Below are 21,944 nucleotides of genomic sequence, written 5' to 3' on the forward strand. Positions count from 1 at the left end.
GTAAAAACTTAGAAAAAAAACGCTGCAGAAATGTTTAAAAGCAACCTCTATAGATGTGTACCGAGCCTAATGCAGGAGGTGTGTTACTGCCCAGATCACTAGGTGAAACCAGAGGGTAAAGGAGACAAAAGAAAAGAAAACTAATGCAGCCACCACATCTAATGATTGGTAAGCTGCAATGTAACACATTGTTGGTTTTGGGTTTAATACCGCTTTAAAACAAATACAACACATACCATCCTTACACAGATTTTCCACATGAGATGGTTCTCAGGAAGGAGCAATTTACAAAGCAGCCAAGGACAGTAAAAGACGGACACAATCCTTTGACATTTCTCCTGTTTATTAAATGTGTACATTTCGAGCCTAGACACATCTCCCAGTGAGAATTTGTTCTAACCGGTGTAACATTATCAAATCATTGTTCGCCGAGCTTCTGAATCTCTTCATTAAGGTCGATCCTACTGGGAAGCATTTGCCTGGACAATCACTCAGAAAGAGCCCACGAAGGCCGGGTATCCAGATCAAGAAGACAAAGAAACGGATGACAAATCTTACATTATTCCATATAAAAAAAAAAAGAAAAAAGAAAATTTAAGATCTAGAAGGTGAAAAAGTTACATACATCCGGAGCATAAAAATAGAACTGTCCCCTGAGAGATAAATCCCTAATGAGCACGAGACATAAATTATTGGAGGCCTTTGTTTTGTTTGGCTCATTTTCTGGTACTTCATATGAAAGCGGTCATCCTCCGAGGAAGGAAGGTTAAAATTCCTCTTCTGCGTTTTTACATCTGGATTCTTTCAGCTGGAGGAGCCTCTGGATGGATTCTGCGACCGTGCGCTCGCCGTGCACCTTGTTATCTCGTGTGCGGATGTTTACTGTCCCGCTGGTTTTCTCTTTCTCTCCGATCACTGAAATACAGAAGAAAACAGCTGTAGTGTAGGAGGAGCGACCCCTAGTGTGTCCTGACTGTCAGTGCAGGAAAACCATTTCTTTATGATGATCTGAAATTCCTAGAAAGTCAGACCAGACGTCTAGGGGCTTCCAGAGGGCAAAGACAGTTAGATGGCACAAGGATTATGTTTGCACACGTTAAATAAGAACGAAAAAAAGCAACATGCTAAAATAACGCTATGCTGATAATTTGTTTTTAGTTTAAAGTATGGTTGCACCAATACCGATACTACGCATTTGCACAAGTACTCGAGCAAATGCTCCGATACCTGAAACACTTTGCAGTGCAATTTGAGCCCATACAGAACAAATGGTCTCAAATCACACTGCAAAGAACCGTATGTGATTTGAACAGGGATGTGGTGCGATTCCTGTCCTAATCACTTGCAGTTTCCTCCAACGTTGCTGTGTGGACTCTGGCGTGTCATTGTCACTGCAGCTTTTGCATCGCATTCCTGTTCAAATCGCATGCGATTCTTTGCGGTGCGATTTGAGCCCATTTCGTATGGGCTGAAATCGCCCCGCAAAAGGTATTGCTAGTCTGTATTAGAGCTGCACGATTAATCATTAAGAATCAAAATCGTGATCTTTTTCGCTTCCCGATTTTCAAAACGGCATGTCGCGATTCTAAAAACTGCAGAGAGTTCTCACAGCTGGGGGGGGGGGGGGGGGTGAATCCAGGCAGCCTGCCAAGTTTAATCACAACACAAATAAGTAACAAACAAATAATAAAATAAAAAAATAAAAAAGTAGAAACAAAGTATCTTTTCGTTCTTTTATCAAAGGAAAGAACGCCTGTGTGTAAATTAAGGAAGTTTAACCATTTAAAGACCAAACCTTTTCTGGCATTTGTTGATTACAAGTAAAAATCATTATATTTTGCTAGAAAATTACTTGGAACAGCCAAACATGACATTTTTTTTTTTTTAGCAGAGACCCAATAGATTAAAAAGGTGGTTGTTGCAATATTTTATTTCGCACCGCATTTGCACAGCAGTCTTTCAAACGCAATTTTTTTTTTTTGAAAAAATACACTTTAATGAAAAAATAAAAATAAAAACTAAACAGTAAAGTTTGCCCAATTGTTTTGTATAATGTGAAAGATGTTACACCAGGAGAATCGTGATCTCTATTCTAAGCAAAAAATAAATAAAAAATGATCAATTTAGCCAAAATCGCACAGCTCTACTCTGTATCGGCAAGTACTTGACCAAAGGTATCGGTACATGTACTCGGCGGTAAGAGACAGCTGAAAAAACCTAGTTTATAGTGTACTTGGGCTAGTTCTTACCTTAAAGCTGAAATTTGGGTAAAAATTTTGAGAATGACACAAATAATAATTTTCACAAAGTCTGCTGCCTCAGTTTTTATGATAGCAATTTGCATATACTCCAGAATGTTATTAAGAGTGATCAGATGAATTGCAATTAATTGCAAAGTCCCTCTTTGCCATGAAAATGAACTTAATCTTAAAAAAAAAAAAAAATTTCCACTGCATTTGTGAAGAAGGCTTCAGGGTGCCCAAGAAAGTCCAGCAAGGGCCAGGACCGTCTCCTACAGTTCATCCAGCTGTGGGATCGGGGCACCTCCAGTGCAGAGCTGGCTCAGGAATGGCAGCAGGCAGGTGTGAGGGAATCTACGCACACAGTGAGAAGACTTTTGGAGGACGGCCTGGTGTCAAGAAGAGCAACAAAGAAGCCACTTCTGTCCAGGAAAAACATCAAGGACAGGCTGATATTCTGCAAAAGGGTACAGGAATTGGAATGCTGAGGACTGGGGTAAAGTCATTTTCTCTGATGAATCCCGTTTCTGATTGTTTGGAGCATCGAGAAAAAAAACCTTGTCCGGAGAAGAAAAGGTGAGCGCTACCATCAGTCCTGTGTTATGCTAACAGTAAAGCATCCTCAGGCCATTCATGGGTGGGGTTGCTTCTCCACCAAGGGAGTGGGCTCACTCACAATTTTTCCTAAGAACACCGCCATGAATAAAGAATGATAAAAAAACATCCTCCAAGAGCAACTTCTCCCAACCATCCAAGAACAGTTTGGTGAGGAATAAATCCTTTTCCAGCATGATGGCGCACCTTGCCATAAGGCTAAAGTGATAACTAAGTGGCTTGGGGAACAAAACATTGACATTTTTGGTCCACGGCCAGGAAAATCCCCAGACCTTAATTCCACTGAGAACTTGTGGTCAATCCTTAAGAGGCGGGTGAACAAAAAAAAAAAAAAAAAAAACACAAAAATTCTGACAAACTCCAAGCATTGATTATGCAAGAATGGGCGGCCATCAGTCAGGATGTGGCCCAGAAGTTGATTGACAGCGTGCCAGGAGGAATTGCAGAGGTCTTGAAAAAAAAGGCTCAACACTCTTTGCATAAACTTCATGTCACTGTCAATAAAAGCCTTTGACACTTATGAAATGCTTGTAATTATACCTGAGTATACCATAGTAATATCTGACAAAAACATATAAAAAAAATAAAATAAAAAAACAAACACTGAAGCAGCAAACTGTGAAAATGTATATTTTTGTCATTCTCAAAACTTGTGGCCACGGCTGTAGATATTTTTGCATAGTTACATTGGTCCACCATATTGACCAATGTAAATATGCATGTGCCATACCCAGCCAATCCCCATAGGAGCTGGAAATCCCTGTAGTAGACCCTGCTGCATTGGTGACTGGCCTTGTGGATCCTGTGCTGAGCGGCCCAACTCTGGGCATCATTTTTATAAGAGAGCTTGGTTTATCTCTGCTGTCTACTAATCTCAAGTCTATGCTTGGTCATTCAAAATATGCAGCCAGTGATGACAATGCGGCCATGCATTTTATGAAAAGCAAAGCATAGACGGTGCACAGGCAGATACTACATAACAGCACATTGTATCCTCAGAGCCTTTTAATAGTCACAAACAAGAGACTTTTCAGAGTCCATATACTAACGCCTCCATCAGGCACAGCCAGTGTACTATTCTGTAGCTAAACACATTTATTTTTATTTTTTTAAAGGAGAATTTCACCTTTTGTAACATGTCACATATTACACCTATATTTAGGGTGCGACATGTAACAAGTCACCTACTGTCACCCTGCGACCGGATCTCCCATTGTGACAGTGGGCAAGGGATCCTCTCCCCACACCCGCTGTCACAATTCAAACAGAAAGGCCATGTGGGGCTCCACCCACGTGGCCGTGTCATTATTTCAGTTCTGTGAATGAATGAACTACAACTATTGTCGGCCATTGCGGCTGATGGCTTATAGTCCTCAATAAACTTTGAAGAGGCTGGTGAGTGCTCTCGAAGTTCATTGATTTTCCTGGACTTCAGTAACTGCCTGCCTGTATCAGAATCACGGGCAGACATTGTACTGAGAGTGTGTAGGGGCCTGGCATTGCACCCGGGTGAAATTCTCTATACTACAGGCTCCTAACAAAAAATTAAAATAAATGCACTTTATTACCGGCAAAAAAAAAAAAAGTGCATTTATTTATTTAACCACTTTCAGACCGGACCATTTTGCTGGTCAAAGACCAGACCACTTTTTACGATTCGGCACTGCGTCGCTTTAACTGACAATTGCGCGGTCGTGCGACGTGCCTCCCAAACAAAATTGACGTCCTTTTTTTCCCACAAATAGAGCTTTCTTTTGGTGGTATTTGATCACCCCTGCGGTTTTTATATTTTGCGCTATAAACAAAAATAGAGCGACAATTTTGAAAAAAACGCATTATTTTTTACTTTTAGTTATAATAAATATCCCCCAAAAATATATAAAAAAACATTTTTTTCCCTCAGTTTAGGCCGATACGTATTCTTCTACATATTTTTTGGTATAAAAAAAAATCGCAATAAGCGATTATTGATTGGTTTGCGCAAAAGTTATAGCATTTACAAAATAGGGATAGTTTTATAGCATTTTTATTAATAATTTTTTATAATTTCTTTTTACTAGTTATGGCGGCGATCAGCGATTTTTATTGTGACTGCGACATTGTGGGGGACCCATCGGACATTTTTGACACATTTTTGGGACCATTGTCATTTATACAGTAATCAGTGCTATATAAATGCAGTGATTCCTGTGTAAATGACACTGGCAGTGAAGGGGTTAACCAGTGGGTGGCAGTGTAGGGGTTAAGTGTTCCTAGGGATGTGTTACTAACTGTGGGGGGGGCTGGGCTTTCATTTAGTGAACACTGATCTCTGCTCCAATCACATGGAGCAGAGATCAGCGCCACTAGTTGCTAGGCAGAATGGAGAAATGTTGTTTACAACGGCACTTCTCCATTCGGCCGCTCCGTGAGACCATCGCGGGGATGCCCGCGGCGATCGAGTCCGCGGGTCCCGCGACCAGACTCATGGGGGTCCCGACAAGCGCGGGAGCGCGCCGGCGACGGCGCGCTCCCGATGGCAGGGCGGCAAATTTAAAGGGACGTACATGTACGCCCATTTGCCTGCCCGTGCCATTCTGTCGACGTACATCGTCGTGCGCTGGTCGGCAAGTGGTTAAAGGTGAAGTTATCCTCTAAGTAGAAGTTCATCTTTTGAGGTAAAACAAAATGTAAAGATGAACACTCTACACCCTCTCCAACCCCTGGTCCTGGCTGTACCTACCTCCATGGGTGCTGAGCTGTAAGCGCCCATACAGGCGATGTCCGCGGATTTCAAATCCCCCTCTCTTCCCCCTTTTCTTTCTGTAGGGGCCCGAGATGGATCAGAGTAATTCTGATTGGTCAGCACCGGAACAGATAATTGCTCTGATCTGTCCCAGTAAAGCTGCAGGAAAAAGGAGATAAGTGGGGATTTCAAATCCATGGACCGCTAAACCAGCTGCAAGGGCATTGACAGCTCTTCACCCATGGAGGTAAGTACAATAATGACATGGGGGCAGGTGTAGCGTGTTAGTTCAGCTTTTTAATTTTTAATTTTAATTTTTTTACAGAAAGAGGACCTCACCCTTTACTCTTTTTGACGCAATACGTCTATGAAGACCTAAGAGTTTTGCCTATGCAAAATGAATTAGCTGCAAAGCTCCTCCTCACATGAAATAAAGTACGTGGGCTGCATCTTATTATTTTGCTGCATAGTTCACCACAATGCATGCAGTGCTGGTGCACAGCGTTGCTATTTAAATTGAAAGACACCTCAGCATGCACCTGTTTTACAGCTCGTTGCCGCATCACAAATGAGCTTTAACCACTTCAGCTCCAGAAGATTTTACCCCCTTCCTGACCAGAGCACTTTTGCGATGCGGCACTGTGTCGCTTTAACCGACAATTGCACGGTCGTGCGACGGTATACCCAAACAAAATTGACGTCCTTTTTTTCCCCACAAATAGAGCTTTCTTTTGGTGGTATTTGAACACCTCTGCTGTTTTTATTTTTTGCGCTATAAACATAAACAGAGCGACAATTTTGAAAAAAAAAATGCATTTTTTTTTACTTTTTGCTATAATAAATATTCCCCAAAAATATATAAAAAATAAAAAAAACAACACATTTTTTTCCTCAGTTTAGGCCGATACGTATTCTTCTACATATTTTTGGTTAAAAAAAACAAAACAAAAAAAACCCGCAATAAGCGTATATTGATTTGTAGATGCTATAGCATTTGCGCAAACCAAATAAGGGATAGTTTTATGGCATTTTTATTATAATTATTTTTTTATTAGTAATAGCGGTGATCTGCGTTTTTTATCGTGACTGCGACATTATGGCAGACACATCGGACACTTTTGACACTATTTTGGGACCATTGTCATTAGAGGTCGACCGATATGGGTTTTTCTCTGGCCGATGCCGATATTTAGAAATCATGGCGGCCGATAGCCGATATATGATGCCGATTTTTTTTTGGGCCGATATGTTAGGCCAATTTTATTTTATTTCTTTATTTTTTTCCTTTTTTTATATATTATTATTATTTTTTTTTTAATCCCCCTTGATCTAACACACCTTTCCCACTGGGGCGTTTTTCAGACGCTTTTGGGCTAAAAATAGCGCCTGTAAAGTGCCTGCAAAATGGCTCCCCTGCAGTCTGTGTGAAAGACAGAGTGCTTTCACACTGAGGCGATGCGCTGGCAGGATCTTAAAAAAAAGTCCTGCAAGCAGCACGTTTGGAGTGGTGTATACTGCTCATCCACCACTCCTGCCCATTGATATGAATGGGCACCACTGCCGAAGCGCATGCAATGCGATTTGGCAGCAGTGCTTCATGGGCGCATTTAACCTCTTCCTTGGCCGCTAGCTGGGTTATATGTGCCCCACTAGCAGCCAAATAGCACCGCTAAAATGATGGTAAAGAGCCGCTAAAACTTGCGTTTTACCATCAACGCCTGCCCGCTCCAGTGTGAAAGCAGCCTTCATAAGTGATACAGAAAAGTTCTTACATTTAAACATTTATTAAACAAAACAAACCTCCAATCAGTTTACTTGTATGTATGATTTAGATAAAAAAAAAAAAAAACCTATGTATTAAATAAAAACAGGTAGTCAAAACTTTTGGACAAAAAAAAAAAAAAAAAAGGGCTAACTTTACTGTTTTTATTTTATTTTTATTTTTTAAATAGTGTATTTTTTCCCCAAAAAAATGCATTTGAAAGACCTCTGTGCAAATGCCGTGTGACATAAAATATTGCAACAACCGCTATTTTATTCCCTAGGATCTCTGCTAAAAAATATATATAATTTTTGGGGGGTCTAAGTGATTTTCTGGCAGAAAATACAGGATTTTTACTTGTAAGCAACAAGTGTCAGAAAAGATTTAGTCTTTAAATGGTTAAACTGAGAACTTCTACACACTGAGATGATTTCATTCATTCAAGTGTAAACATTGTATCATTTTGTTCTTTTCTTGGCAGCCTGCCCAGAGAGGAGGAAGACGTTTCTATGGCAACTTACACTGACTTCTTACAGAAGTCATTTCAAAGTCCCTTATATCGGCTTTTTACCAGCACAATCGGCCGATGCCGATTAATTAAAAAATGGCAAATATCGGCCGATATATCGGCCGGCCGATATATCGGTCAACCTCTAATTGTCATTTATACAACGATCAATGCTATAAAAATAAACAGATTACTGGCACTGACACTGGCAGGGAAGGGGTTAAGCACTAGGGGGTGATCAAGGAGTTAAGTGTGTCTTAGGCAGCGATTCTAACTGGGGGGGGGGGGGGGGGGCTACAACTGACATGACAGCGATCACTGCTTCTGATAACAGGGAGCAGTGATCACTGTCATGACACAAGACAGAACAGGGAAATGCCTTGTTTGGCATCTCCCTGTTCTACCTCTGCACACTGCAATCGTGGGCCGGGCGGAGAACATCAAGTTCCTGGGACCAGTGGGCACACTTCCGTGGCGTGTGCACGGCAAATTTAAGGGGATGGCAAATTTAAGGGGACGTACCTGTGTGCATTTGCCTGCCTGTGCCATTCTGACGGCGTATAAGGGTGTGCGGCGATCGGCAAGCGGTTAATCAAGTTAGCCTACAGGAACTGTGATAAACAAAAGCTCCGAAACGCGTAGGGTGTTTCTGTTCAAATGAATGATACGATATAGCATCAATATTGGTTGTATATATACATGTTGGTGTACTTTCTAATGTATACTGTATATTCAAGTACCTTTTGTTGGTTTTATGTAATAAAATAATTTGTATACTATTATAACTTGTACGTGCCTTAAAAGTCCACCCCCAGGGGACCCCCTCTTTTTTGTTGTACAGGAACTGTGATGGTGCATATCACCATAGAAGGCAATGCCATATATTACAAACTTATGACAGGTTCACTTTATGTTGCCTATCTTTTCCAGTTAGACACATGACATATTTGATTCGGTTTCTGAATAAGCATTCAGACGAATGTAATCCTGGTAAAAGAACAAATTAATTTCGCTCACCGAGAATGAAATTATACTGCGCAAGCTGTGCGTTTCGGATCTTCTTATTGAGAGTGGAGCCGGGATCCAGGTCTACGTCTGCCATCAAGCCAGCATGGTGGAACTGCTCCTTGACCTGCAGAGAGAGGAACAAAAAAAGTCTCACAATGAGATATAAAGTGGACAGATGAGAGCCATAGTGAGAAGGAAGATGATGGTATAGTCAAGAGACGGGCTTATAATTATAAAGACTCCTACAGAGCACAAGATTGTCATTAGAAGCTGTGATCCGCAATCTGACCTCCTGCAATTCACCGCCAGAAGTTCACATGATGTCACTTACGGGAAAATCAGACTGCTCTGCTAATGGCTGCAAGTACATCAGGCCTGGGGTCAAGTCACATTTTAACATAATGGTCTAATCGGCACCATATGGTATTCCGTCATGTCCAACGTGTCAACCTTAACTTATATGGGTCACTCACTGCGCTACTATTCTCATTACATATAAAGCAACTCGGAGCTATGCCCATGTAGGGTAAATCAACAGCGTCAAACAAAACCAAAGAAAATTCCCAGCTTAACTCACCAACCAGTCTGGAAAAAAAAAAATTCTCCTGTCTAAGTTTGCATTAAAAACAGGGTTTTAGTTTGCACATACATGCGTAAGCTGCAGAGCCTCATCACGGCACCCCAGTATTATCTGCAGTTTAGAAGAGCCTCCATGACAGAAGCACATGCATAATAATGGATAGACAGAGGGCAGGTGAGCCTAGAGGGAGCCCACCCCTACGTAACCACTTCAGGACCCAGACTTTTTCTGACATTTGTTGTTTACAAGTAGAGCTGGGCTCGGCCATATTTGGGATCACACCTGGCCCACCAGTAACTCTACTGCTGTCTTTTTTCCAAAAAAAAAGTGCGTTTGTAAGACCGCTGTGCAAATACAGTGTATACAAGGTATTGCAACGACCGCCATTTTATTCTCTAGGGTGTTAGAAAAAAAAAAGTATAATGTTTGGGGGTTCTAAGTAATTTTATAGCAAAAAAAAAAAGTTTTTTGTTTCAATGTTTTTATTGAAGTTTTTTCACAAATAACCAAGAAAGTACAATCAGTAATAATCTGTCATACAATGTGACATGGTGAGATCTAGCAAATTAACCAACATATATGATCCATATAAACGACACTATGTATTAGGTGTAGCGTATGAGATGTTGTTCCTCCTCCCACCCAGACACCCCGGCTGGGAACAGACTGTGTCGAGGGGAAGGGGGACAACATACCTCTTTGTCCTTTTTATGTTTCAATTCTACTTATTGACAATTTCAAGCAAATTGCCCTATATGGCTTTGTACCACCACTATGGTAGTAAGTGGAAAAATTTAACATGAAGAAAAGAAAACAGAAACGTCCCCAACAGGTTTAACGGGTTAAACATATCGCGCATCAAGACTAGCTGTAGTCATATACCTCCTATCTCTTTGTGCTCAAGTCATGTAGGCGCTCTAGACTGTACCTTATTTGAAGTGCTAGTCACAATGGTGTTTGTACTTTGCCCCGGTGAACCTTTCCTCGGGGACAGTTTTTAACCTGTAAACAAATCTCAGAAAGAGGCTCGGTCCTTAAGTGGTTGAGGAAGGGCAGATGATTCATGTAGCATTTGCTTCACTGAATCCATCTGGCCTTAGATCAGGCATGCAGTTGGGTTGGTGTGCTTAGCTGAGAAAGCCCCTCCTACCTTTCCTCTAATTGAAGGTAAAAAAATGCCCATGAAGACTCCTGGGATGTATGACCTAATTTTGGCCTAGGTCAGAAACTAGCACGCAACTGAAGAAATGTGTTTTATATATATATATATATATATATATATATATATATATATATATATATATATATATATATATATATATATATATATATATATATATATATATATATATATATATATATATATAATATAAATATAAAAGTAGTAAACATAAAATACAAAGGAGGGTATCAAGTGGGATTATAGCGGTGCTGAAAAAAAACAAAACTTAAATATAAAACATATGAAATTAATTTAATACACATATCCAATGTCAGGTCACATTAATTGGTCACTGAAGCATATTGAGCAGATGTTTGTAGTGTCATATCTGATCCCAACATGTTTTGCCAATAATGGCTTTCTCAGGGGATTCTGAAGACCAATGGTGCCTCCTGCAGTCGCGTGGTATCCCCCTTTGACAGTGGTGTTGATGGTTTGGTTACTTCCCATTGGTACATAAGGGAGTAGCTTGGGTTGGTGTAAACAGAGCAAGTGTGATATAGCATTTTATATATGAAATGTTATAGCTGGTTGAATAATAGTGATCTTCAAAATCCCCTGAGAAAGCCAATATTGGCAAAACATGTTGGGATCAGATATGATACACAACAATCTGCTCAATATACTTCAGTGATCAATTAATGTGATCTGGCATTGGATATGTGTAAATCTTTTTTTATATATATTTTTAATCATGTATTGAATACATTTCATAAGTTTTAAATGTAACTTTGTGTTGGGGTTTTTTCAGCACCACTATAATTCCACTTGATAACCTCTGTGCCATTTACACAATTAAAGGGGATGAGGTGCACGATGCAACACTGCCACCTAGCTGCAAAACCACCAAAATTCTAAATATCATATACCTTCCTATCTATCTACTAATGCGAACAGTAAAGGATTAAAAATATGCAACATTGGCTGACAGAGTTTAGTTCTGCTTTAAAACCTGCATTGTTTTTGCTAGCTAATAACTTAAAACACCCCTAACAATGAATTTTTTGAAAGCAGAGACCCTGTAGGTTAAAATGGTAGTAGTTATAATTTATGTTCAAACATGTTGAGGGGGAGGGGTTAGCAGGTACCTGATTTTGACAGGTACCCACTCCCACTTCCGGCCAGATCATGTTGCGATCTGAGCAGGTGTTCAGCCCCCTTCTCCTTCCCCCGCAGCCCCAAAGACCGGCAAAGACTCGGGTTGGATGAGAACATCGTTGGATTCTGGGACATGTAAGTGTGCGGCTTTTTTAAAAAGTCAGCAGCTATAATTTTTGTATTAATTTTCTACTACATTTTTTGCTTAAAAAGGTGAAGTTCCTCTTTAAGTACTCTAAAGTAATAAACGCAGGGTCACAAAAGAGCACAAAAAACAAGAAAAACTTGGAGGTGAAAGCTTTCATTGTGCAATATTATCTACAGGTATACGCAGCCTTAACAGCTCCGCCATTATAATTTCATGCTACTTTTCCAATTACGTGAAAAGGGGAAAATGATCCGTTATGTTACTCTATATAACTCCAGTAATAGCTAGATCAAGGCCACAAAAAAAATAAAAAAAATGAAATGACTGCAGTGCCACCTAGTTGCAGTATAACAAATTGCGCTTGATATAAACAAACATATATATATATATATATATATATATATATATAATGCAGTGGATAGGACATTCACTTCCAGTCAGTTCATCGCTGTAACGCAATGGGAAGATGCGCCTGCAGTGAATATTTGGTAAATGAAAATATAACACATCTGTGCTTAGGTAGAAAAAGAAAAAAAACTTTAAAGCTACTTGATTATACCAGTGTTAATATGAAAAAAACACTCCTAAACAAAGGAAATCAAATAAGGCAGAACTTGGATAGCAAACTTTCATGTCTACTATGTATATACCAAGCAATAAACAAATACATCTAAAAGATACTAATTGATCAAATGTCTCAAAGTGCAATACATTTATAGAACACAGTGCTCGCTGGCCAGACCGAGGAGACCACTGGATCTTAGTGTCCAGCCCGTTGCCCAGCCTGGCAGTTGATTGTAGATCTGACCGGAGAAAAATCCAGGAAAAAAAAAAGAACAAAAAAAATTCCTAGGACTAGAGATCTAAGCAGGAAAAAAAGGGTTCTTACTCCTGACTGGGCAGAAAAAAAACTGAAGGCCTATAGCGGGGGGGGGGGGGGGGGGGGGGGTATACCTCCTAGGGCTGCCCATATGTAAAGCCCAGTTTTTTTTTCTGCCTAGTGTCCAACTCCTGTAGGGGGCAGTATAACCCTATGGTTCTGAATAATGGAGCGCTGTGTCTGTCAATGAACAAAAGAGAAATGTATTTTCAATTGGGTGCTGAAGCGACCATCACCTGGAACCGTAAACAGTCATAGAGCGAAATGTCACCACCACACCAGGATCTCCAAAAATGGGTCCAAAACTTTAATCAGCGATCACATATTTACAAAAAAAGGTGACGTTTCGGAGCCACGCAGGACCCTTCATCAGGCATGTGACCGAAGGTACAATATGTAAAGTGCTGCGTAAAATTGTCAGCACTATATAAATGCCAGTGATAAATTACTCCAGTCCTGCCAGAAATCCAGTGTACTCCTAGCTTCCTGTTTGAGCCGACAACGCAGTGCCTTTGCTGCACTGAAATCTTAACCAGCATTGTCAGGCATGTCTGCTGGACCACGGAACTCTGCCTATCCCTACCTCTCCCTGTCCTTGTCCACAAGGACTATACTGCTGCTTTGATTCACAAAAGCCTGCAGACCAAATGAGGTTGATTTACTAAAGGTAAATATACCGTGCACTCTGCAAGAGCAGTTACTCCTGAGCTTTAGTAAGTGAGCAGAAGCTCTGATGACTATTACCGTTCAATCATGTGCAAAGCAAAAATGCTGTTTATTTTTAAAATTTTCCTTGCATGTGACTGGGTATTCATTGTAAAGTGGAGCTTTACCTCATTTATTAAGCTTTGGAGCACTTTGCAAAGTACACAGTCTATTTGCCTTTAGTAAATCAACCCCAAAAGAGTAGGGGAATAGAATTGAGCTCCCAGCAAGAACTATACAAGCCTGGAGATGACATCACAGTAATAAAAGGTTTCTGGCTGGAGGAGCAAGGTAAAAAAAAAAAAAAAAGAGAGAACATAACGCTGGACGTGCTTTACAGGGGGGAGGTCTGGGGATAAATTTGGGTCATGCCTTGACATTTCACATTTTCACTATAAGGCTGTTCCTTTGGAAACATATTGACATATTCCCTGGCAATTTGCATTCCAGTGGCTGGTAAAGGCAGATAACACCGTACAACAGCTGCTGTCATTACAGCGGTTAATGTCGGACAATAAAAACACTGATAGGTCAACTTAGGTTTCCTGCCTATTAAACTCCCTCATGCTTAAAAAAAACAGATAGTTGCCTGGAGACCGGCAGAACTTTGTATCTCCGATAACATATATGTGTAATCACAGAAAGTAATATATGCAGAGCATTCATAAGATCCCTTTTCATAAGATTATTCTGATTTTGCAATAAAAAGAAATGGGAATTAAAATATAAGCAGTCTATTCATTTAAAAGAAGCAAAAAATAGCTTGAAATGACCTTTTGTGCGTACTCGTCACATGTCGGCCCCACGGGCACCACCATCACTTGCTGCGGAGAAAGCCACAGAGGCCTATGGGAAGAGATCACAACAGATTAGTGGGGCTGTGCAGAAATGGTCATCAGAATACGAAAAGGCTCATCTCCCTGGAGTGGCTGAGCGCAAACACACACTGACTCTGTAGCCAAGAAAATCAGAATGGAAGTATATTTAAATAGATCTGAAATGTATTCAATAGTGAATTGCGGTGCGGATTAAGGCTGAACCCCCTGGAATCACACAACTCCCTCCCCCTTCAAGGGTTAAATATGTTTTAAGTCTAGAGGTAGGCTGGCCATACACTATACAATTTTCTTGTACAATTTTCCTTTAGATTTACCAAAAGCATATAATATGGTAAGGTCAGGGCTCATTTATCGGTGTGGGTGGAAGACATAGAGCTCCATCGTTGGTGTGAGTGGAAGGAGTGGTGCCCCATCGTTGGTGTGAGTGGAAGGAGTGGTGCCCCATCGTTGGTGTGAGTGGAAGGAGTGGTGCCCCATCGTTGGTGTGAGTGGAAGGAGTGGTGCCCCATCGTTGGTGTGAGTGGAAGGAGTGCCCCATCGTTGGTGTGAGTGGAAGGAATGGTGCCCCATCTCTGGTGTGAGTGGAAGGAATGGTGCCCCATCGCTGGTGTGAGTGGAAGGAATGGTGCCCCATCGCTGGTGTGAGTGGAAGGAATGGTGCCCCATCGCTGGTGTGAGTGGAAGGAATGGTGCCCCATCGTTGGTGTGAGTGAAAGGAATGGTGCCCCATCGTTGGTGTGAGTGGAAGGAATGGTGCCCCATCGTTGGTGTGAGTGGAAGGAATGGTGCCCCATCGTTGGTGTGAGTGGAAGGAATGGTGCCCCATCGTTGGTGTGAGTGGAAGGAATGGTGCCCCATCGTTGGTGTGAGTGGAAGGAATGTTGCCCCATCGTTGGTATGAGTGGAAGGAATGGTGCCCCATCATTGGTGTCAGTGGGAGGAATGGTGCCCCATCATTGGTGTCAGTGGGAGGAATGGTGCCCCATCATTGGTGTCAGTGGGAGGAATAGTGCCCCATCATTGGTGTCAGTGGGAGGAATGGTGCCCCATCATTGGGAGGAATGGTGCCCCATCATTGGTGTCAGTGGGAGGAATAGTGCCCCATCATTGGTGTCAGTGGGAGGAATAGTGCCCCATCATTGGTGTCAGTGGGAGGAATAGTGCCCCATCATTGGTGTCAGTGGGAGGAACAGAGCCCCATCATTGGTGTCAGTGGGAGGAACAGAGCCCCATCATTGGTGTCAGTGGGAGGAATAGTGCCCCATCATTGATGTGAGTGAAGGAATGGTGCCCCATCATTGGTTTAATTGGGAGGAATAGTGCCCCATCATTGGTGTCAGTGGATAGAATAATGCCCTGTTGTTGGAGTCAGTGGATGAAATGGTGCCCAAGGGCCAGATAAAGGCAAGCAAAGGCCCATCTGCATTTAAAGCAGAATGAAAGGCACAGGTATTAGTTCCAACAGTCTGATGCCTGTAAGGTCTCTTGCCAGCATCGTCTCCCTGTGTTCTTTCGGTGACAGTCTTCGGCCATTTTGATTGGCTGGCACGATTGGCCAATGACACTCCTGGGCATGCGCGGGAATGCCGTCATCCTGGCACACTGGAAGTGTGCTGGTATGTAAAACTGATCTGCACATGCACAGCTCAGATTACAATCTGTGAACGGATTTTGAATAGGCAGGTAAGTGTACTATAATGTAGAAGAGTGCTTTTCAAATTTTTTTTTTTTTTCGTTTTTAACTTTAGTTCTGCTTTAACCATTGCAGTGCGGAGGGAGAATACTGCAAGGTGTTTTGTGTAATTCCCGTAGTTCAGCTTTAATGACAGCCAGTGTTTCTTAAACTATGAGCCTGGATCAAAATGTTGTGTCTGATGAGTTTGTTATGGGTGACAATTTGGATTGGCGATACGTGACATAGCATACGGACTATGACTGACAGTGCAGATGTGTATGGGGAATTTAGAATACTTACAAAAAAAAAAGCAATTTCCTGATGTGTTATAAATACAGAGATGCATTTATTTATGTTGTTTATATCTGCCTGAAGTTCACCTTTAAATAGCTTTGTAAAGCCGGCCATACATGGATCGAAATTCATCAGGTTTAGCCGCTGAATTTCAATCCATGTATGGGCAGGCTGGTTGTAGAGAAGACGTTGGATCTACCGATCAACTTGTGTATAACTAGCTTGCTGGAAAATGTACGCATGATCATCGCCGCTAGCTATAGCCAGCAGTGCTGATCAGTGTATTCCAACGGTGGGGAAGTCTCCCTGCTGTCAGAACACAACTGCTCTGTGGGGGTGATTCCCCCATTCACCTCAAATGTATTGATGGGGGAAAATGGTTAAAAAAATAAATAAAAATAAATCATTCAACCCACTGGTTGAACGAAAAAAAAAAATATTACTAATGTATGGGCTGCCTAAATGTATAGGCACTTATATTGGAATGACACTCATGAATATATTCTCTTTTTTTTTCTTTTATTATAATTATTGTTTAACAATAGATTAGAAATGAGAAATATACATGAAACAAGGTATTGTTCTATACTTGAAAACATAGGCATTTACTGTTTGACGTGTTTGCTTATAATTACATGGCCATTGTTTCATGTCTTTGTATAGCTTTGCTGACATTTCAGTAAGAATTCTATTCTTATGTATAAATTAATCAGCTAGGATAAAAGTGGATATGGATAATGATCTATTTATATGTGGAATTCTACAGGCGTCATTACAGGGCAATGCCCCTCTTTCTTCTTTTTTGGTACAGACGTTCCCCATATAACCTCTTGATGGGTCTAGGGATCATTTGGAACTAAGATCAATCTAAAAGGGTGAGAGTGTGTCCATTAGATAATCTAAATGCGATGTTCATAATGTAAATGTATCATTAGTTACCAATATTGGGTCCCTATATGGATGTATTGTTAATTATTAAAGATAACAAACTGATTTTCTTTTTTTTCTGTTTTAGTGGTAAATATTAAATAACAAGGTTCTACAAAAGCTCTGGAAGAAGCCATGTTTGTGGTGAAACATGTAGGCGCAGGGGTCTCAAACTGGTGGCCCTCCAGCTATTGCAAAACTACAAGTCCCATCATGCCTCTGCCTCTGGGAGTCATGCTTGTAACTGTCAGCCTTGCAATGCCTCATGGGAATTGTAGTTCTGCAACAGCTGGAGGCTCCTGATGTAGAGGCAATTAGGGGTTTCAGTTTGAGACCCCTGATGTAGAGGCAATCACACTTTTGTACCTTGATCATTGGGTTGATATGGCCTGAATTTTATAAATTGTTTTAAAATATCTATGTGATAACATTTTCTATATATTTTTTGCAAATAGTGTTTTTGATTGATTTTTCTACACTTTAAAACTCCAGTTCTGTGCTCCCTGGGTATATACGGTTTTGTCATATTTAAAGGAGGTGGTGCATTTATTAGAGTCTCCCAGCTCCAATATCACTTTGATCAATTTCTATTCTTATGGTATGGTAATAATTGTCTTATTTGGGTCTTCAGATTATAAAAATTTAGGACCACAGACCTAAAACTGATAATACAAACATCACCAGTGTTCAGCTGGAATGTGGTTCTGGTATTGCAGTACCTGCATTGCAAGTTCAAGGTTCCTAAGGACATGGGGAAGGGTCCCTGAGCATTGTAACTTCGAGGGTGCAATGGCTAGTTGGTTGCTAGAACCCCCAGAAGCAAGGATAATTAATCGATTTGTTCAATTGATCAATGAATCAATACTACTTATCTGAAAATGGGTCTATATTTAACTACTCAAACTTTGGAAAGCTAGGAAAAGAGATTTAGGCCCCTCTCACATGATCGGACCGATCGGATCAACCTGTCCGTTTTTCAGGTGGACCAGATCAGGCCAACCATTGTCCTCTATGAGGGGGCGCATGTCAGCGGACACGTGTCTGCTGACATCCAATCCGACAAAATCCCCTGAAAACAGACGTATGGCGATACGTTCACCATCTGCCTAGCGGGTTGGATTGGATGGGATCGGATGAAAACAGACAGGTTGTCCATTTTCATGCAATCTCCTTACAGAGGATAGAGGTTCGTCTCAGTACAGTGAGCAGACGGGTCACCACCTCCCTGTGTCATCGCACGTTTTTGATTGCAAATCACCAGCTCAGTTTTTGGCTATCCTTCACCCGTGGATCAGTTACCAGCATGAGGACTATCTGGAATGTTTGGACTCAGTGTCACCATTGATTGTATCATCAGCAGGGACTGAACCTCAGCAGTGTGCCCTGCTTAAAAGATCAAGCTCTGAGCATTACTACCCATGATGGCTGCTGGATTACAGGATTGATTCTGCTGCAGGACTGTGAGGAACATACATCATACAGACCCCAGATGTACATTTAGAGATCATATCAGCTGCAGCTGATTTTGGGATCAGTTACTCATACATTAGATCATCCCCACCCCGCAGGCTGGATCTCATATGGCTGTATATCTGGAGAGTCTCCTACGGTCTCACTTTGATGCATGGACCGCCTGAGCAATCTCCATATTCGCTTTAACAAGAATGACCACAATACAGTCCAGCGGTAATCTTACCATCTCTGATGTGATATTCATCCCAGCTGCTTATATGATCATGTAGCAATTCATGGACACTATTGTGCATACGTGCCAATATTTTTGCCATCCAGTTGACCTCAAAGCTGAGGATTCATGTTGCCATCTTTTTATTATTCAGCAGGATTTTTTTTATGTGACCTTACCAACATTCTCAGTGGCATCATGGCCCCTGGACTGCTTATTGTCCTTTGATTGTAACATTATAGGACTTTCTCCAAAATCAGAGTTTTGGTGTCCCCGAGGTTTCCAACACTGCTTTCACTCTTTGTGGTTTTAAGGAGGGGTGCTGGCCCCTTATGGTGCTTTCATTAGCAGTTCTTGTGGTGAAGGTTTCAATCACAGGGAGGGGGGACCCCATTGTGGGAGGATCCACCAGCTCCAATTTGGGGTGTGTTTTAGACCTGTTACGGTATTGGATTGGGAGGGGATTTGGTCGGTGGTATAGGTAGGATTGGGGTACTGGGGTGGGGTGGGGGGTCTGTTGCTGTGGGGGCCGGGGTTAGGGAGGATATTTTTGACTTGATGCTGGTTTTATAGAATTTCTCAATAAATCATTGTGAGAGTTCACTAAATAGGGTGTGTATATCGTCTTCCTTTTTTGTTTATTGATGGACCTAATAATGTTAGATGATCACCCCCCTCTTATTTTCAGGGAAGTACTCCTCCCTGTTCATATGGATTAATGAGCAAGGTTTCCAGGCCAATTCTTTTTTCTTTGCGAGCAGAGACGGACCTGTCATCTGCCTGATCAGCGGAGCGATCCTCGCTGAGCAAGCGGAGTCTGTCAAAACAGATCCACCCCATGTGAAAGGGGCCATAGTTTTGTATAGAGCAGTGATGGTGAACCTTGGTACCCCACATGTTTTGGAACTACATTTCCCATGATGCTCAACTACACTGCAGAGTGCATGAGCATCATGGGAAATGTAGTTCCAAAACAACTGGGGTGCCAAGGTTCACCATCACTGGTATAGTGTGTGGAAGGGTTAAAACCTCTGTTTGGTTGCTTGTGCTATCTGTGTGCCCATTACACAGGCTTTCCTTTATCTAGTCTAGACAAAACAAAAGCAGCCCACAGATTATGCAATTTTCTTTCCATCCACCACAGACGGAAGGAAAGAAAATTGCTTGAGTCTCCTATCAACACAGTCAGTGATGATGAGGAATTCCCTACCGCAGCACTACTGTATTCTGTCAGCATGGGGAGCCTTCCCTGCCAGTAGAACATAATGGTCACTGCTGGTGGCTACAACCACCAGCAGTGATCGCTTGAACAAAAACCTGGAAGTCTGGTTGTACTGAAGTCTATGGATTGATCGACCTCAGTACAAACCACCTGCCCATAGATGGATCGAATCCTGGCTGCTCCCTGCTGAACCTATTGAGATTCTATCCTTCTATTGGCAGCTTAAGAAGTGACCAGATTTTCACAATTTGACATCCATCTTTACTGGCCATTTGAAATGTACAAATTAAATCTACATCTATACATTAAAACAATTACCATTTTCCTCCGTAGTTCTCTGTCAGAATAGCAATCATGCGTTCCACAGATCCAAGAATAGCACGGTGAATGATAACCGGCCTCTTCTTATCATCAGCATCAGGGCTAAGGAGATGAAAGAGGTGAAGATATGAGAAGACCGGAAAACCTTTGAACTAGCCGCATACAGTCATTCATGAGCCCTCTACCCACCTGACATAGGTCAGATTGAACCTAATGGGGAGCTGGAAATCCAACTGAATAGTGGCACATTGATGGTAACGGCCGATGGCATCTTTAATCTGGATATCGATCTATTAAGCAACATAAAAAACGATTAATGTCACATTGAAAGGGGCCCTATAGTTTTTTTTTCGTAACCTTTCTATGGATATGGGTATCTGAAACGTCTCTTTTGTTTTTATAATATTGCAGCTGTACCTCTCTGGGCTCATGCCGTTAGGCACTTGTATACTCCCCTTCATAGCAGTCAGACTGTAAGGCTCACATAAAAGTTAAAGGGGTTGTAAAGGCAGAAGGGTTTTTATCTTACATAGTTACAGTTAGTAAGGTTGAATAAAGACACCAGTCCATCCAGTTCAACCTGAGTGAGTGTCTACAATTGTCCCTACCCTCAAGGAGCCCACAATCCAAGGTCCCCATTCATATACTAGGGCCAATTTTGGACAGAAGCCAATTAACCTACCTGCATGTCTTTGGAGTGTGGGAGGAAACCCACGCAGGCACAGGGAGAACATGCAAACTCCAGGCAGGTAGTGTCGTGGTTGGGATTCAAACCAGCGACCCTTTTTACTGCTAGGTAAGAGTGCTACCCACTACACCCCTGTGCCCATCATAAAATCATCTGGTGGCACTGGCAGGTGACGTGGCAAGTGGCATTCCTCATCTGGTGTCACTGGCAGGTGGCGTGGCAAGTGGCATTCCTCATCTGGTGGCAGGCATCGTGGCAAATGAGATTCCTCATCTGGTGGCACTGGCAGGTGACGTGGCAAGTGGCATTCCTCATCTGGTTTAACCACTACACCACTGTGCCGCCCAATCTTAATGCTTTCTATGCATTAAAGTGGTTGTACACCCTTTGTTTTAATTTTTACCTACAGGTAAGCCTATAATAAGTCTTACCTGTAGGTAAGATTAATATCTCCTAAACCTGTACGGTTTAGGAGATATTCCCTTTGCATGCAGCCGCTGACGTCAGCTGCGCATGCGCTGTGAAGGCCCGGCTGAAGGTCCGGCAGACTCTGCCGGACCATGCCGGGAATAAGACTCCCACGGGTTTGTGCGGGGGCAACGTAATCGTGGCTCCAGACACTCACAGTGCCGGAGCTGCAAACCCGGAAGAAACACAGAGGGCAAAATGTCAGCTCCCTCGGCGTGAACCAGGATCAGATGCAGACGCCTCGTTCTAAGGTGAGTATTTCATAATGAGCTAGTATGTGTTGCATACTAGCTCATTATGCCTTTAACTTACAGTTTTTCTTCTGTGTGGGTATA

The 21,944-nt window shown here is 41.9% G+C and overlaps 1 protein-coding gene across 1 annotated transcript in view; it reads right to left on the reverse strand.

The window, feature by feature from the left end:
* Positions 1 to 325: 325 nt before the first annotated feature.
* The window catches only part of TARS1 (threonyl-tRNA synthetase 1), a 95,701-nt gene continuing 74,082 nt past the window's right edge, over positions 326 to 21,944 (reverse strand). The window contains exons 15-19 of the mRNA XM_077462891.1: positions 20,643 to 20,743; positions 20,451 to 20,555; positions 14,265 to 14,337; positions 8,868 to 8,982; positions 326 to 915 (exon numbers count right to left, since the gene is read on the reverse strand). Coding sequence (XP_077319017.1) covers positions 767 to 915; positions 8,868 to 8,982; positions 14,265 to 14,337; positions 20,451 to 20,555; positions 20,643 to 20,743 — 543 coding nt within the window. The 3' untranslated portion in view covers positions 326 to 766. The remainder of the gene's footprint in view (positions 916 to 8,867; positions 8,983 to 14,264; positions 14,338 to 20,450; positions 20,556 to 20,642; positions 20,744 to 21,944) is intronic.

Source organism: Lithobates pipiens, unplaced genomic scaffold, assembly GCF_037356315.1.
Source record: "Lithobates pipiens isolate NorthernLeopardFrog02 unplaced genomic scaffold, aLitPip1_a1.2 Scaffold_3, whole genome shotgun sequence".
Lineage (NCBI taxonomy): Eukaryota > Metazoa > Chordata > Amphibia > Anura > Ranidae > Lithobates > Lithobates pipiens.